The sequence below is a fragment of the Lynx canadensis genome, chromosome D3 (genome assembly GCF_007474595.2).
Source record: "Lynx canadensis isolate LIC74 chromosome D3, mLynCan4.pri.v2, whole genome shotgun sequence".
NCBI lineage: Eukaryota > Metazoa > Chordata > Mammalia > Carnivora > Felidae > Lynx > Lynx canadensis.
The window spans coordinates 25,293,993-25,313,521 of record NC_044314.2 but is presented as its reverse complement, the minus strand read 5'-3'; the positions used below and the strand labels follow the sequence as shown (position 1 = coordinate 25,313,521).

The 19,529-nt window shown below is 41.3% G+C and overlaps 1 protein-coding gene across 1 annotated transcript in view; it reads right to left on the bottom strand.

Moving 5' to 3' along the window:
- DYM (dymeclin) overlaps nucleotides 1–19,529 on the bottom strand; it is a 350,411-nt gene that overhangs the window by 294,213 nt on the left and 36,669 nt on the right. The window contains 1 exon segment of the mRNA XM_030335687.1: nucleotides 3,099–3,151. Coding sequence (XP_030191547.1) covers nucleotides 3,099–3,151 — 53 coding nt within the window.

Sequence of the window (19,529 nt, the reverse complement as noted above, 5' to 3'; positions counted from 1 at the left end):
TTAGGCTCTGTGCTGACAGTTCAGAGACTGAAGCCTGCTTCAGATTCTGTGTCTCCCTCCCTCTCTGTCTCTCAAAATAAATAAAGGTTAAAAAATTTTATAAAAAAATTAAAAAGAAGAAAGAAAGAAGAAAAAAAACCCAGAAAACCCCTGGGAAAAATGAGTATAATGAAAAGAGAGTCTGACATCCAGAAAAAAAAGAATGATTAAAACAAACTAAAAATGAAATAAAAGATGCACTAGAATCTTTACAAAACTGTAATGTATAGAAACACTGAATCAAAGACATAAAGGAGGAAACTCAAGAAAAGAAAGATGATGAAGAAAAAGAAGATACAGGGACACCTGGGTGGCTCAGTCAGTTAAACTTCTGACTTCAAGTCAGGTCATGATCTCACAGTTTTTGAGTTTGAGCCCCACATTGGTTGAGCTCGAGCCCCACTTCAAGCTCCACACTGACAGTGCAGAGCATGTGTAGGATTCTCTCTCACCCTCTCTCTCTGCCCCTCACTTGCTTGTGCCCCCTCTCTCTCTGAAAAATAAATTAACTTGAAAAAGAAATTTTATTTAAAAAAGAAATTATAGGGGCGCCTGGGTGGCTCAGTCGGTTAAGTGTCCGACTTCAGCTCAGGTCATGATCTCACGGTCTGTGGGTTCGAGCCCTGCGTCGGGCTCTGTGCTGACAGCTCAGAGCCTGGAGCCTGTTTCAGATTCTGTGTGTCCCTCTCTCTCTGACCCTCCCCCATTCATGCTCTGTCTCTCTCTGTCTCAAAAAAAATAAACACTAAAAGAAATTTTTTTAAAGAAATTATATTAATGATAAAATTACATTTAAAAAAAGGAAAAAGAAAGATACAGAAAGCCAAAACAGTCCAAGCTGACTGTTAACAGGTGATCCTAAGTTGGGGGAGAAGAAACCCAAACACAAGGAAAATCAAAACCATAACTAAAGAAAACTTTGGAACTGAAAAGACTTTAATAAGCCAATAAAAAAAAAACCTCATCAAATTTCAGGCAAAATCAAAAGAAAAAAGTATAATGAGAAACACTTAATCATAATGGTTAATGAAAAAGTGTAATAAACAAAGAAGCAAAAAAAAAAAATTACGATCTTCAGACTTCCTCTCCAGTAACCACTTTCTTAAACCATATACAAAAATAAATTTGAAATGGATTAAAGACCTACATGTAAGACCTGAAACCATAAAACTCTTAAAAATACATAGGCAGTAAATTTGGAATTCAGTCTTAGCAATATTTTTGGATCTGTCTCCTCAGGCAAGGGCAACAAAAGCAAAAATAAACAAGTGGGACTACATCAAACTAAAAAGCTGCACAGCAAAGGAAACCGTGAACAAAATGAGAAGGCAACCTAATGAATGGCAGAAGAGATCTGCAAATGACATATTCAATAAGAAGTTAATATTCAAGGGGTGTCTGGCTGGCTCAGCTGGTGTACCACGTGACTCTTGACCTCAAGGTTGTAAGTTCGAGCCCCATGTTGGGTGTAGAGATTACTTGAAAATAAAATCTTTTTTTAAAAAAGTTCATATTCAAAATATGTAAAGAATTCATACAACTCAACACCAAAAAAATCCCACATCTGATTAAAAAATAGGCCGAGGGGGGCACCTGGGTGGCTCAGTCGCTTAAGTGTTTGACTTCAGCTCGGGCCATGACCTCACGATCCATGAGTTCGAGGCCCACATCGGGCTCTGTGCTGACAGCTTGGAGCCTGCAGCCTGCTTCAGATTCTGTGTCTCCCTCTCTCTCTGCCCCTCCCCTGCTCACACTGTCTCTCTCCCTCTCAAAAATAAACAAACATTAAAAAAAAATTAAATAAAAATAGGCTGAGGACTTGAACAGACATTTTCCCAAAGAAGACATATACAGATGGCCAACAGACACATGAAAGGATGCTCAGTATCACTCATCATCAGGGAAATGCAAATCCAAACGGCACTTAGGTCTCACCTCACAGCTTTCAGAGTGACTAAAATCAAAAAGACAAGAAATAACAAGCGTGGGTGAAGATGGGGAGAAACGGGAACCCTCTTGCACTGTTGGTGGGAATGCAAACTGGGGCAGGCACTGTGGAAAACAGTATGGAGGTTCCTCAACAGATGAAAAATAGAACTACCCTATGACGCAACTCTTTCTAGCCTTTATCTGAAGAAAATGAAAACACTAACTTCAAAAGACCTACGTGGCCCCAGGTTCACGGCAGCATCATCTACAATAGTGAAGGCATGGAAACAACCCAGGTGTCCGTCGATAGATGAATGGATAAAGTAGAGGTGATATATACATACAAGGGAATGTTACTCCACCATAAGTAAGAATGAAGTCTTGCCATTGGTGGCAACATGGATAGACCCAGAGGGTACTGTGCTAAGTGAAAAGTCTGAGAAACACCAATACTGTGTTATTTCACTTATATGTGGAATCAAAAAAAAAAAAAAAAAAAAAAAACAAAAACAGACTCATAAATATAGAGAACAAAGTGGTAGCTGACAGGTGGGGCGGGGGGGGAATGGGTGAAACAGGTAAAGGGGATTAAGAGGTACAAACTTCCAATTATAAAAGAAGTAAGTCGCAGAGATGAATCAAGTCCAGCATAAGAAATACAGTCAGTAATACTATTATAACTGTGTATGATGACAGATGGTAACTAGACTTATTACGATGAGCATATTGTAACATATACAAATGTCAAATCAAGATCAAATCACTATGTTATACATCTGAAGCTAATGTTAACACTGTCCAACTATTCCTCAATTAAACACCAAACAAAACAAGCTAAAACAGTCTGTGGTTTAGGAGAGTCTATTACCACCACTGCAAGTGAGCAAGCATGTGTCTTGCTGCTCTTGACCAGATGGTACCTTCTAGTGGCCCCAATGAGCACCATGAACAGGAGTAAATATTACTAAATATAATCATCCAGAATATATCACTTCATTAATTTAATTCATATTACACTACCAAAACTTGTAACAGAAATTTTTAAATAAATGCCACCCATACACACACACACACACACACACACACACACACACACACTCACTCACTCACTCATTCATTTTGCCCCTTACCTAAAGACCTGCAGACTGAAACAGTTGCTTCCTCCAAGAGCTTCAGCTCGGTGCTGGAGGGAGAGAAGAAAAGGTAATTAATAACTACAGTGCTAAATAGGTACACACTGACCAGTTAAAGGAATAAATAAAATAAAGAGGAGAAAAACAATTTAGAAGGAAAATAGGATGTACCATGATAAACAATAAAATCACAAATTTTATTGGGTGGCTCAGTTGGTTAAATATCTGACTCCAGCTCAGGTCATGATCTCATTTTGTGGGTTCAAGCCCCAAGTCGGGCTCTGTGCTGACAGCTCAGAGCCTGGAGCCTGCTTCAGATTCTGTGTCTCCCTCTCTCTCTGCCCCTCCCCCGCTTGCACTTGGTCTCTCAAAATAAATAAAAACATTAAAAAAAAATAAAAAGACAAAATGAAGTTAAGCTTCTGTTTTCGACATAATTAGAAAATGTACTCAGAGAGTACCAATCATGGGGTTAGAGTTATTTGAAAAAAAATGCCATTATTTTTAGGAGAAACATGAAGTCTCATGATACCTGCAATACCTTTAAATAGATCAATAAAGGAAGAAACAAGGCAAGAAAAGCACGAGAACACATACATAAGCTTCAATAATTTATAAACAAAAAACAGAAACACACAGAGATAGATATGAGTGACACGGAGACAGGAGGCACAGACAGAAACAGACATAAAACTCGGAAAAAAACACAGGGGAAAGTTTTATGACACTGGATTAGGCAATGATTTCTTGGATATGATACCAAAAACACAGACATTAAAAGAAAAAAATATGTAAGTTTGACTTTATCAAAATGAAAAGCTTTTGCGTATCAAAAGATACTATCTCAGGGTGAAAAGCCAACACAGCAGAATGGGAGAAAATGTTTGCAAATCATCTATCTGATAAGAGACTGATATCCAGAATATACCAAAACAAAAACGAAAACCTCTGACTCAACAAAAAACCAAACAACTCAATTTAAAAATGGGCAAAACTTTAAAGAGACATTTCTCCAAAGAAGACATACAAAAGGCAATAGGTATATAAAAAGATGTGCAACAACACGATTCATCAGGGAAATGCAAATCAAAACCACAATGAGATACTGCTTTCACCCTATTAAAATGGCTATTTAAAAAAAAAAAAAGGAGAGAGAGAAGGTAAGTGTTGGAGGAGACATAGAGAAATGGGGACCTTCGTGCATTATGTAAAATGGTGCTGGTGCTTTGAAACAGAGTATGGCAATTCAGCAAAACGTTAAATATAAAATTACTGTGTGATCCAGCAATTCCATTTCTGGGTATACAGATACCCAAAAAGGACTGAAAGCAGGGACTCAACCTGATATCTGCACATCACATTCACCATCACTCATAACAGCCAAAAGTAGAAACAATCAAAATGTCCATCAATGGGTGAATCACGGTACAAAATGTGGTACATTCATACAGTGTAACATCATTCAGCCTGAAAAAGGAAAGAAATTCTAACACGTGCTACAACACAGATGAACCTTGAAGACATTATGCTGAGTGACACAAACCAGCCACAAAAAAAGAAATACTGTATGATTCCACTTATAGAAGGCTCCTGGAGTAGTCAGATTCATAGAGACAGAAAGAACGGCAGTTAGTGGCGCTGAAGGCGGGGGGAATGGGGAGTTAGTGTTTAATGAGTCGGGTTTCAGTCTGGGAAGATGAAAAGTTCTGGAGACGGATGGTGGGTCAAACAACAATGCGAGTGTATTTAATGTCATAGAAGCACACACTTAAAAATGGTTAAGGTGATCAATGTTATGTTGTGTTTTGCCACAATTAAAAAAAAAAAGTGCATTCCAATTCCAGCTCAACTACTTACCAGCTACGTGACTTTGGACTAATTTCTTAACCCTTTATGTCTTAGTTTCCTTCTATATAAAACAGAGATGATAAATAATTGTACCTGCTCCAAAAGACAGCGTTATCATTAAATTACATAATATGTTATGAAGTGCTTGGAACAGTATCTGGCACAGAGTAAAACCTAATAAATGATCGCTATTACTGATTCCAAAATGTAGTGGGTTCCCCCCTCCCCCAGTTAATTAAAATAATGCTTTATGTTATATTTTTCTTTTTTTCTTTTTTTTTTTAATTTTTTTAAGTGTTTATTTATTTTTGAGACAGAGAGAGACAGAGCATGAACGGGGGAGGGTCAGAGAGAGAGGGAGACACAGAATCTGAAACAGGCTCCAGGCTCTGAGCGGTCAGCACAGAGCCCGACGCGGGGCTCGAACCCACAAACCGCGAGATCATGACCTGAGCCGAAGTTGGACGCTTAACCGACTGAGCCACCCAGGCGCCCCTATGTTATATTTTTCAAAGCACTTTAAAATTTATTAGTACATTTAAATCCCATGACAACCTCTTCTTTTTTTTTTTTAAATATTTATTTCGAGAGCATGAGAGGGAGTGAGTGGGGAAGGGGCGGAGAGAGAGAGGGAGAGAAAGAATCCCAAGCAGGCTACACGCTGTCAGCACAGAGCCTGACATAGAGCTCAATCTCAGGGACCGTGAGATCCTGACCTGAGCCGAAATCCAGAGTCGGTCATTTAACCGGCTGAGCCACCCAGGCGCCCCATGACAACCTCTTCTGATAAGCAGAAGCTATAAACCCTCTTTTTATGTACACATAGATATATACGAAATGTATTATTAAGACTGATTTCGCCTGCTTCACTTCTCTAATGTGGCTGTTGGAAAACTTTAAATGACCTGTGTCTCACCTTTTATTTGCAGGAGAGCTGCTCCGGAACCTGTCTCCTGACAACGGAAGGCAGTGTCACGTCTAAGAATTATAAGTATTATACACACGCACAAAGCTGGAACCCACTTGCTACTTCAGCAAACATGCCATTACCTTAAGATTCTCAAGTTATAGGGGTGCCTGGGTTCGGTCGGTTGGGCGTCCGACTTTGGCTCAGGTCATGATTTCACGGCTCATGGGTTTGAGCCCCATGTTAGGCTCCGTGCTGACAGCTCGGAGCCTGGAGCCTGCTTCGGATTCTGTCCCTCCCTCTCTCTGGACGCCCCCCCCCCCCACCTTCACTCATGACCTCCCTACCTCCACTCATGCTCTCTTTCTCTGAAAAATAAACATTAAAAAAATATTTTTTTAAAGAATCTCAAGTTATACTCACATTCAAAAAGATAAATATCTTGTCAAAGTTAAATCTCTAAGTTTCTCATTGAAGTTTTTTTAGCCAAAATAACCTAGAAATAATGCTATAATAAAGCATTTGGGTCTCTGGGCTTTATCACTGTATTTTTATTTACAAAAATAGTTTTAGGGTCTGCCCACCTCACAGCGTCTGTCAACCTGATGTCCCCATCCCTTTCTTCATCTTCCCCCTACTCCCCAGGGGTGAGGAGAGCCAGACAGGCTTGTTCAGCAAGACCCCACTCCCTGGCCACTGCTGACTCAATCAGACACAGACATTGGAATGTCTGGGGAATCTGGAACTGGAACGGAAAGAAAGGTTTTCCATGCAACCAGAATATGGCTGCAAAGCTGAGAGTTATGGGAAACCATCCTCTATCCACTGAGAAGCAGAGAAAGCAAGTTAGTAAGAAAATAGAGAAAATGAATAAAAGAGATTCGAGGAAAGAAGCAGAGATGAACAGAGCAATTAAAGGATTCCTGCTGGCCTTCCAATTCTGGGGCCAGCTCTTCCCAAAGCCTGTCTGTGTTCTTGATCTTGGATTCAAATGAGACATCCCTGTCTCTTCATCACATACGCCCCTCTTTCTGCCATATGTCAAATCAAATTGATTCTTGTTAATAACCAAAAGAGTTCTTATTAATAAATCACTGTGGTCAGATTTAATAATATACACTTGTTGGCAAGAAGCAGAAACTACGAATTACTCAGTTTATTGGTTACTCAGGCAAAAAAAAAAAAAAAGTAAAGAGGTATAAATGCAAAAGACTGTAAATAGCTTTATGAGGTTAATAACTAGACCACACGCATAAAATCTGTTTCGGTGGTGTTTCGACTTTCCTCAGTCAATAACACTCTCTTAAAACTGGATGGAACCAAGAACTTCAATTATATACATGTGGCTACAGCCTTCAAGACCTTCTGAGCTTGTTCATTCAGCAAACACTGCCTGGGCGCTCAGGACATGCTGGGTTCCGTGAAAGATGCTGTCTCAGCCCCCAGGTTACACGGAGGAATAAAGAAGCAGCTAGACTATTTGGTGGGGTGGGGGGGGGGGGGTTGGGGGGGAAACACCAAGATCAAGCCCAGCCCTGTATGAGGCCTAAGAGGTGCACCCAACCTACCTAGGAGCGGTCAAGGAAGGCATCCTGGAGGAAGTAACCGCAAGAGAACTCAGTCTGGGTGACATCAGGAGAGGGCTTTCCAGACACGACTGACAGTGCATGCAAATCATCACAGAGAGTCTGGCACGTTCTGGAAAGCAGAGGTTCGTCTACACTGGAGAATGGCAAACTACAAGACTAGAAAAGTAGGTACTAGATGGCTGGAGCATAGAGTTCAGTTCTTTAACCTGTTCTCAACAGAAGGGTATTGGATGTTCCCAAAACAGGGTTCTGATTTTATTTTTAATACAATATTAGCCTGAAAAAAGGATCAATTCAACATCTGTTAGCGAGGCTGGTTTGGACATCGCTTCCTCCGGGAAATCTTTGATCGTCTAAGACCAGGTGAGAAGCCCGGTTTCAGCCCCCAAAGCACCCACTTATAAAAGCGAGTACTCGGTAGCAACATTGCCCATTTCTTTGTCTGTGCCCCACTCCACTCCAGGTTTGTGGACTCCTTGCTCATCACGGCGTTCCCAGCCTGGTACAAAGCAGGCACATAATAAAAATGTACTGAGTGAATGAATGCCATCGTCAGACACTTCATCAGAGGACAAAGTTCATTACTTCCCCTTGTTCCTCAAGAAACACTTCACACTCTCCAGCCCTCAAGGCAAGGCCTGCCCCGAAGCTTAAATTTTATTAAACTATTTTTAAATACTTATTTAATTCCAGGTGTGGAAAAAGGTATCCTTTCGAAGCAGTCTGATTTCTTGGATGAAGAGATAAGAAAAGCTGGGAATTATCCCACCCCCACGTCTCTTGGAAAGCCCCCTCTGGTGGTTAAGCCAGCCAGCACCTGCCATCCTGTGATCAGGCCCATCAGGCCTGGGTCCCCCCACACACGGAACGACCTGGAACAGTCCCGTTTCACTGCCACCACCTCAACAATCGCCACCTCGGGTCGGAAGCGTCTCCAGCGCCGGGAGTATGAGCAAAAGAGAAGAGGGAACGTGTCTCATTCACCCGCCGCGCCTGGTGCCGTGGTTCGGCCGGAACACTTGAGTAATGACCTAGTAAATCAAAGATCCACAGAGCTCTGCTGTCGTAGTGCACACGCTGTGGTCTCCGCACCCTGAAGCGTTACTTTCTTCCGCAAAGAAAACCAGCCAGGCACACCCCTGCCAAAAGCAACACGCCGACTGTTCTACTAGAATCCCCCTTCCTCTCATCCCTCCACCCATTTTCTAAACTTCTTGGAACATTTTAGGAATGATCTTCTTTCTCACTTGCTTGACTCAGAGCCAAAATGAGGTGGTAAGCGACAGGGGTGGCTGGTAACTGTTGCTGTGCGTTATAGGCATCGATGCACGGGGCTGTTTTAGTTAAACAGATGAACTCAGATGTTCTGGCACCAGGCAACTGACAAATCATTTGCAGTAAATAAAAGTAAAACGGTGCTGCAAAACATGCCAATGTTTCCAAGACAATTACAATTAGAAACCGAATGTCATTTCTGAAGGCAAATTTGGGGCACTGGGAGCATGCAAAAAGGGGGCGAGAGGGCAGCAAATATCTACACCAGTACAGGTTCAATACATTAGTACCACACAGAGTATCTTAAACTCCACAACCCCCAGGTCGATATTTTAAATGTCAATGACGGGAGATTAAGGAGAAATACTTAAAACTAGTCATCAAACTTTCGCTAAATGAAGTAAACTCCAGACAAACAACCATACTGATCTGACGATCAGGTGTGGCTCTGTCTGCGGCCATCCTTCTATGTGATAAGGTATCACGCTCCTCATGCCTGGGGCTGGGCCACTACTCCAGCAGCAACACATGGGAGTCATGGGAGTCTCCAGGTTGCTGGTGACACGCTAAACAATGAGGCCTATGGCCGTGGAGAGACAGTCCCAAGAATTACACTCACGCATCACAAGAAAATGTGTAACTGCTCCAGGGATTTTCCCAGTTTTAAGAACTTTCACTGGACTTCCCTGAAGATAATTCGGCAATGAAGCAGTTACTAAAATTTTCACAACCACAGGCAAGTTCTTAAACATTACAACTGCCATTTCTGCTCCCTTTCTTCCTTCCTTCGATTCTCATGAAGAGAATCTCCTAAGGAGAACCCTTACCGACTTCAACCTCACACTCTCCACACGCTTGTGGGAGAGCTTCTGAGACAAAATTCCCCAGTGAGTACCGGTAACACAGCTCAATGACTGCCAAGTTACGTCTCAGATCGTCCACACGCTCTATGCCGCCTCTGCGGAATGTACTAACATACAGCAAAACCAAGTGAAATAGCTACGAAGCGTAGGCAGCACCGAAGAGTGGCACGGCAGAGAAGAAGAGTGAAGAACCTCCATGTCGTGTTAGGGAGTTTGGATTTCATCCTGCATTCAATGGGAAGCTACTGAGCACAGAATCAAAAACACAGCGAACTCTTAGAGCAGAGCCAAGGTAGCCAAGTGTACAACAGTAAAATGACTACAACCATCTTGAGATTTTTAGACAAAAAAAAAAAAAAAAAGAATAACCCTAATGCCTCTGGTGACGCGTGAGAAGCCTAATCGTGCACTCACAACAACACTGCAATTAGCCAATGAGACCAAGTGTTGGGCCAGCAAACATAGATAAATCACTAACTTAACTGTGACTAAAGGAGAACACAGTCAAGTGCATAACGCTTAAAAATTTTAGCTTAATTCCGCTAAAACGATATACCAAATTGGAGCGCTGGGAAGGAACACCAACAGGAAGAACACAGAAGGCCTCTGTCGCCACTAGATTCACAGGCCGGTCATTTTCAATACTTTTGCATCAGGTATACCACCTCTCAACTTAAGTGTTCCCATCAATTACCAAACTCACACACACCGGCACTCGAATTTCCAATCATGTGGCCTGTTAATGAAAGCAATGTACACGCATAATGGGAAGAGTACATATTTTGAAGCCACGTATTTAAGTGCCAGCTTCCTTGTTTCCTATTGGTATAAGCTTATACCAAAGTCACTTGGTATATATAAGCAATATCCAAGTTACTCTGAGAGAGTCTCGGTTTCCTCGTCTGTAGAACGGAGAGAAAGATACCACCATCTCGCAGGATAGTTGTAAGGAATAAACGGCAAGGTATGGAAAGTGCTCAGCACAGAGCTCAACGGAAGTCTCCTAACCCACCATGACAACAAAACCATGTGTATTAAAATATCAAATTTGCATATATTATTCCTTACCATGCCTTACAAGTAATTTGCCAGTCTTCCCCGCCATGGCACAGAAGGGAAGTATAAAACAAAATTCAGCAATTTCTGAAGTAGTTTTATACTTGTTGTGTCAAACAAGGGTAGGTGATTGGCTTTGATTTTATTTACACTAGTGTTCTACCATAGAAGAACAACCCCAGTGGAGTGCCAAGGAAATCAACAGTCCTTATTCACCTAGGAAACTTCTCAATCAATATTAAGCAACTTCTAATAAGTGGCAGAACAGGCTTATCTAGGTAGTTTTTCTTTTTTTCTTAACATTTATTATTTTTGAGAGAGAGAGAGAGAGAGAGAGAGAGAGAGAGAGAGAGGGAGGGTGGAGGGAGAGGGAAGGAGAGAGAGAGAGCACAAACAGGGGAGGGGCAGAGAGAGAGGGAGACACAGAACCTAAAGCAGGGTCTGGGCTCTGAGCTGTCAGCACAGAGCCCGACACCCAACTTGAAGTCACAGACCGCGAGATCATGACCTGAGCCGAAGTCAGATGCTTACCCGACTGAGCCACCCAGGCGCCCCAATTTTTCTTTTTTTAAGAGAATGGTTTTTATTTTTGTATTGCAAAACTGAACCATGCTAAAGAACATGCACCGACCTATCAGTGCTGCTTAAAATAAAAAACAAGTGACAACACCAAGGCCCGGCAAAGTGAAGAGAAACAAAGATCAATATGTAAAATATGTAGCCATGAGAAAACAGTTTGGCAGTTTTGTACAAACCAATTATGCACCCGGTAACTGCACTTACCATGGTGAGTATTTTGTTTATCACCTCACTATGCTGTATACCTAAACCAAGCAAATATGACATCAACTGTACTTCATGAAAATAAATTCTGAGGCGCCTGAGTGGCTCAGTCGGTTAAGCGTCTGACTTTGCCTCAGGTCATGATCTCGCAGTTCATGGGTTCAAGCCCCACATGGGCTCACTGCTGGTCAGCACAGATCCTTGCTTTGGATCCTCTGTCTCTCCTCTGCCCCTCCCCCCATGTGCACTATCTTTCCTCTCATAAAAATAAATAAAAACATTAAAAAAATAAATTTAAAATAATGATAATACATTTTTTTTAAAAAGAAACCCTCAACTTGCAAAAAACTGGAAACATCCAAATGTCCTCCAATGGGTCATTGTTTAAACAAACTATGGTACATACACAACATAGGCTACTACTCAGCAATAAAAAGCAATAAAAATGAACTACGGATATACAGACTAACTTGAATGGGTCTCAAGACTATCCTGAGTGAAAAGAGTCAATCTCAAAATGTTTAATATTGTATTATGCCATTTACATAACTTTCTTGAAATAACAAAATAACAGAGATTGAAAACTGATCAGTGGCTACCAGGAGTTAGCGATGAGGGGGGCAGGGTGATGAGTGTGGCCTATAAGGCAAAGCACAGGGAGCCCTGTTGGGATGAAGAGGTGAGCATCTTGACTGTGGCAGTGGTAATACGAGTCTACACATGTGATAAAAACTGTATAGAGCTATAGATACCACACAAGTGAGGTGCATATATAGAATTGCTGAAATCCCGAGCACCTTTGTGGATTGTACCAATGTCAGTTTCCTGGCTTTGGCACTGAACCTGTAGTTATGTGAATTGTTACCGCTGGGGGAGGTGAGTGAAAGAATGCAAGAGACCTCCCGGAACATTTTTAGCAACCTCCTAGTGCATCTGTAAATTATTTTAAAATAACAAATTTTAAAAACTGTATCATAACATAAGCTACACAAGACCTATATAAGATTATACAAATATACACATTTTTAAAATAACACACTTATACCAACTTTGCTTGAATAGATTACACTATATATGTAGCTTTTTTTTTTATAACTGGCTTTAACCACTTAATAGGCTGTGAAGCTCTTCCCCTTGCCATAGAACATATGAATCATTTTTAAGGACTTGCAATGTTACAGTGTGCAGGAATGCATTATTGTTTTATTTTTGTTTTATCTAGTTATATTCCTTACTCATAGGAACATTTAGAGTCTGTTAAGACAATTTTCTTTCAGAAACATGGCTATGACTGTCTTATAACATGTATCGTTCTAACACATTCTTCTGAACAGGTCCAATTATCTCCTTAACATAAACTCAGAAGTGCAGTTGGTAGGCCAATGAACCCTTCTGTTCCGATGAATATTGCATATTACACTGTAGAAAGATTTCACCAATTACCACCCACCAAAAACGCATAACTGTGGCTTATAAACTCACACATATTCCTAAATTTGCAAAATTACTAGCCCAGATCTTTTAACACCAAATCCAGTGATCCTAATACTCAGATAAGCATATGTTGACCAAAGCAAGCTAAGAGCCTTTATCACATTGAATTTTTTCCCCTCTAAATGGTCTACTGGGAGGAATTCATTAAGGATGTGATGTCTGGTAAATTATTATCATGCCACCGGTAAATTCAAAGCAAATTCTATTCAACACCACCTAAGTTCTTTCATCATACCAGGAAGTCAATTTTTGTATTAAATAACATGGGGGTACATCAAGAACTGCTGTATAGAGTTTATGACTTCTTTGGATTTAAACTCTGAAGTTACAATCCTCTGACAAAAACTCTGGCTGTAACTTCCAAATGGTACAGTGAAAGGGATACGGAAATGTTCAGATGTGGGGTGTCTGTCTGGCTGGCTCAGTTAGTAGAGCACGCAACTCTTGACCTCGAGGTTTAAGTTCAAGCCCCACACTGGGTGTAGAGATTGCTTAAAAATAAAAATCTTTAAAGAAAGAAGGAGAAGGAGAAGGAGAACAGGAAGGAGAAGAAATGTTCAGTTGTGACAGAAAAAGAAAAATATCAGCAAATATTAAGTAAAAAACTGTGGATATTTTGGGGGCACCTGGGTGGCTCAGTCGGGTTGAGCATCTGACTTCAGCTCAGGTCACAATCTCACGGTTTGTGAGTTCGAGCCCCGCGACGGGCTCTGTGCCGACAGCTCAGAGGCTGGAGCCCGCTTCGGGTTCTGTGTTTCCCTCTCTCTCTGCCCCTCCCCTGCTCTCACTCTGTCCCTCTCTCTCAAAAATAAATAAACATTAAACAACAACACAAAAAAAACTGTGGCTATTTTTTTTCATTATAAAAATAATCAACCATATCAGCCACTATAACAGAAAATATCTCCAAATATCTTCAGCCGCAATTCATGAGGTGACAGGAGAGACGGGAAACAACCTGTCCCTGATGGTTAGGTATCTGCTCTCCACAACCACCTCACCCGAGATCCCGACATTAGCTGGTAAATGAAAGAACAAAAGGGCCAGAGCTCGGTGTGAGGGCACACGTCCCTGCATTCACCAACACAGTGCCACTGCGAGACGGAGAGCGGTTTCCACAACTGACCAATAAACAAGAAAGAACATTGGTTGGCAGGGGGAAAAAAAAGCCAATTTCAAATGAGGCCTGTAGTTCAAGAATTCAAGGTTCTGCAACCAAAATAAATATATAAAAAGGGTCATCTAATAAACCAAATACCTCTTCCTGTTAATTGTCACACATGAAAATATGGAAGAGTTATTTACCACCATATTTTAGTCAGCTGGTGTACGAGGTCAGCCAGGCTACGGCTGCCAAGCAAAACACTCACCACTGCAGCTCCCAGGGGCAGCGCATTTAGGCTGATGACTGAGCTGACCTGTGACCTGTGTCATGGGGCCAAGAACACCCACCGGAAGGACCTGTCTGTGGCCCTCAAGTGGTTTCTACGATCCAATGTGGCTCCCCCCCCCCCCAACAATGCCCCCGACTCTTCCTTCTCTTTTCTACCAACCCATCTGTGTCATCCTTCATCCGGCCACACTCTGGATTTTGAGTAACCTAAGAGGTACCAATGGATGCTGCCAGGCCATGGTGCTGGCCCTCGGGGATTAAAGCAAGAAAAAAAAGGTTGAATAAACACGATCTTAGAAAAGAGATTACCAGTTGGTTGTAAAACAACACTGCAACCTAAACACAGTCTTACCATACTCTCAAATACAGAAGTATGTGGGTTCCCACATAAAAGCAAGGGTTTTTTGGGTTTTTTTTAAGTTTTTACACTACAGAGAAAAATATTTTTTTAACTAAAAACGTGACTTCATTAATCTGAACTCCACTAATTTAGAATTTTGGCTGTTTGGCTAAAATGGAGGTTAAACTGACTTTCATGTTGTTTTTTAAACAAAACACTTCAACGAGGGAGGGAGAAGTTTTAGGACAAGCGTTGTTTAATGTCTACAAAAGAGGGGTGCCTGGGTGGCTCAGTCAGGTAAGCGTCCAACTCTTGATTTCGGCTCAGGTCATGATCTCACGGTTCCTGGGTTTGAGCCCCACATTGGGCTCTGTGCTAACAGTGTGGAGCCTGCTTGGGATTCTCTCTCCCTCCCTCCCTCCCTCCCCCTTTCTGCCCCTCCCCTGCTTGTGCCCTCTTTGTCTCTCAAAATAAATAAATAAACTAAAAAAGAAAAAAAAAGGGAAAGTAATATTTAAAAAAAAAAACTTCTACAAAAGAAGCATGTTTAAGGTCTTTAGCATATTAATTGTTGATATGCAAATAAATTTGCTGATTAGAATTTGCAATGTGTATAGACCTAGAAACTATTCAAAGTTGTCTCACCATGGTCATTTCACTTGATTGCTTTCCAAAACCCCAAGAAGCTGCCTGACAAAACAGGAGTATTCTCATTTTATAGGCAACAGAAACAGAGAAGCCAAGTAGCTTGCCCAAGATCACAATGTAGGAATAAACACATCTTATATCTAATATTCTTACAATATGAATAGTATTTAGCTTATTTATTACAGTAAACCCACAGGACATCAATCTAAAACACTCCCACTAACTACTTGGAATTTCTATACATACCTAAAACAACTTGTGCCACACACGTATTATCCAGCACAAAAATTGTATGTTATGATTAAAATCGTGTAAAGCTTATATGAATGGTAAGAAACTAAAGGAAACAGAAAGTTTTAAGTCTAATAAGGAAAGTGGAAGGATGTCAGATGGGACTTTTTTGTAACTGTTAGAAATCATAAACTATACTTTGGTCAGGAAGCTAAATTTTTAAATTATATATTCCCTAATTCACAGCTTTCAGCAATTTAGACTGGTTTTATTTCACTTTTAAGCACACCCATCTCATATATGAATCTCAATAATGACAGATGACAGATTCATAGTTCAAATCATATTTAATGAAAAGCTGATGGACAGAAAGCTGTTGGGGTAAATTATACATAGATTTCTGATCAAACTATAATCATGAGGTTCAAAAAAGAAACTGAAAATGCTTATGTCCCTTTCACTGAGGATTTTGCCATAAAATGATTTCAAAATTGACATTATATTGATACTATCTCTTTCAGCCCACAGCACACACACTCTGACAAATATGTAATGTTTTGCCAGTTTAAAACACAACCTGAGTAAATAAACAAGTAACCATTCAGCAAAGTATGGAAGCATTCCTAAAGACTTTTCTTTCCCTTAGCAAAGAGAAAATTGCAGAAATCATTCACAAAACTAACTAGAATCAGCCCATTCACTGGTTCAACTATGGGAAAGGGAATGTTTCAAAAGGGCCTATTCATAGGAAAAAGCCAAAGGCTAAAAACTGCATATAAATTTATGATAGCAATTTTGAATGCGCCAAGCAGGACCTAAAAGGTGTTTAGATTCATGGGATTCACAGAGAATCCTATATGTTGCCATTCAACGGCCACAGTGAAAGGAAGCATAACTATTAAAATGTCACAGTTTCAGCAGCCACCATGCAAGATAATACTGTCTTTATTTTCTCAAGAAAGTGACAGAAAAAATGACTTGAAAATCCAGATGCTACCCAACACAGCGGGGAAAGGAAGGAAGGGAGTCCTCGCAGTAAAATGCACTTGCCCCTCATTTTCATGTTTTAAACAAGGCTGGTTCTACTGCCCCCATTTCCACTTTTAGTCTGAGGGAGAAATCATCAACCCCGGGCAAACTCACGCATCTTCTACAGTGATCTTGCATAGAAGGGGATAAATGAAAGAACGGGAAATAAAGGTTTTGACTCAAGATGTGAAAACTGACCTTCTTTCGGCCCCTCGACGGGAGAAAATAAGGTGCCAAAAGAAGTCTCAAGTTATTTATTCCCTTCGCGAAACACCGAGTATGTGACCCTAGTCACCATTCAAGTACACCAACAGCAGAGCAGACGGCTTCAACTTGAAACAGCTAATGAAACTGAACAGCAAGCATGCCAAAGGGAATAAAGGCACAGCAGCGGCCACAGGCATCAAAAATTCAAAGAAAAAAAAAAAAATGTTGCAATCACTGAATTGTTTCTGTCAGTTAAAACCATGTGACCTAATTCAATAAAAGACTCTCTTCCTGTTTCTCAGCTGAGGGAACATCAAGAAACTCCGAGGAAGGATCATTCAGGCAGCTCACTGCAAACAGGAGGAAGTCACACTCCACTCAAGGCCAGGCTAAATGGGGGACGGCCTACCCATGCTGTAAACAATGTAATCCTCACAATTACATTGTATATAACGGCCCTCAGACATAAAGTACCTGTTATTGTGACCTACTGTGCTTTGAAAGTGCTCCAAAATGTGAACAGATGATCTGGCGATTCTGTGCTCCAAGATCGTCATGCAATTTGATGTTGTAGCTCTTTCACCATTATGTCAATTCGTCTGCGATTCTGCTTCCAAATGGGAGACTGTGTACCATGAGGGCCCAAAGAATCCAGCTCTGGAGCTATAGAAACTGGGTGTAAACCTGGTTCCCGTCAGCCTTGAGCCAGGTGAGCCTGGACAACCCCCGAGGTCTCAGTGTCTCACGTGCAGACCCAACCTCACAGACCTGACAAGTGATCTACACATGGACAGGCACCTAAGGCAACAAGCCCAGCACCTGGCCACGCAGTACGTGTGCAATAAACCACTGCTAAATGAATGATGACGTGTACGTTAGCCGAGTCTCTTGGCTGAACGTACGTAGTTTCTTATAATGTAAGAGGGATCCCTGGAAAAACAAAAAACAAAAAAACAATCACAGTGGTGACTGGAACCTAACAATGCTGAACAGAAATGGAAAACATTTATTTTTATGTTTTTTAATTTTTTTTTTTTTGAGAGAGAGAGAGAGAGTGAGAGCATGCACGTGTGAGCGGGTAAGGGGCAGAGAGAGAAGGAGACAGAGAGACTAAAGCAGGCTCCACACTGTCAGTGCAGGGCCCGACGTGGGGCTTGAACCCACAAACTGTGAGATCATGATCTGAGCCGAAGTCAGACACTCAACCAACTCAGCCATCCAGGTGCCCCCAAAATGGAGACCTTTTTAAAAAGAATATGTAAGTACAACAAACTGAAGTTCAAATGAACATGATGTGATGGGGTACCTGGGTGGCTCAGTCAGGCGAGCATCTGACTCTTGGTTTCGGCTCAGGTCACGATCTCAGGGTTGTGGGATCAGGCCCCCCATCGGGCTCTGCACTGAGTGTGGGCTTAGGATTCTCTCTCTCTCTCTGCCCCTCTCCCCTGCTTGTGTTCTCTCTAAAATAAAAAAGTTAATTAATTAAGAAAATACGATATGGTATGTACATAAAATGGACATTATTCAAGCTAAAAAGGAAATTCTGACACGTGCCACGTGGATGAAAGTGAAAGAAGCCAGACATGAAACGACAAATGTTATACGGTTCCACTTATAAGAAGTACCTCAAAGAGGCAAATTCACAGAGACAGAAAGTACAACAGAAGTTACCAGGGGCTGGGAAAGGGGCAATGGGGGGTTAGGATTTAATTGGTACCCAGTTTCTGCCTGAGATGATGAAAGAGTTTTGGAAACATACGCTGGTGGTGACCATACAACACTGGGAATGTACTTGACTGAATCACACACTCAGAAACAACTGCAATAGTAAATTTCACGTTATGTAAATTTTACCATAAGAAATCAGACTATGTGAGTAAAATCTTTCCGTAGTATAGAAGAGTTAGTAAGTCTAACAGACTAGACTCCCCTCTCAAATGCCAGCAGTAAAACGTGCTCGTCTCTGGAATACCATGCAACATAAAAAGTCTCGAACGTGGCCAAAGTCCCATGCTTCCCTGCTAACTGTTCTGCCTCCTGCCATTCCACTGCCATGTAGGACTTCCTCCTGCGGCAGGTGCAGGCTGGTACCTGCCGTTCCCTCTACCTGGAATATTCTTTCATTTGCATGGCTCAGTCCCTGGTTTCGCTACTGTCTCTACTTAAATGCTGCTTCCCCAGAGACCCTCTATCTAAAGAAATCTCTTGCTTGTATTTGTTCCCATTCCGTCACTCTCCGCGACTTTGCTCTGCTTTATTTTTCTTCACTGCACTTGGCATTTTCAGAAATGATTTTATGTATTTATTTCTTTATGTATTGCCCATCTCCTCCACTAAAATACAAACTATAAGAGGGCAGGGACTTCATTCCTCATGTTCACAGAAAGACTTCCAGCCTTTAAAACAGTGTCTCATGAAGACGGGGCACTCAGTAACTATTTTTTTGATAAATAAACTTTAAAAATTCACAATTACTGAAAAGGAAATATGTCATATAGAATATATTAATTTGGGGCATCTGGCTGGCTCAGTCAGTGTAGCATGCGACTCTTGATCTCAGGGTTGGGAGTTCAAGCCCCACACTGGGTGGGTAGAGATTATTAAAAATAAAATTAAAAAAAAAAAGAATACAGGGGCACCTGGGTGGCTTGGTCAGTTAAGTGTCCAACGCTTGGTTTCACCTCAGGCCATGGACTCACAATTCCTAAGATCGAGCCCCAGGTCAGGCTCTGCACTGATAACATGGAGCCTGTGTGGAATTCTTT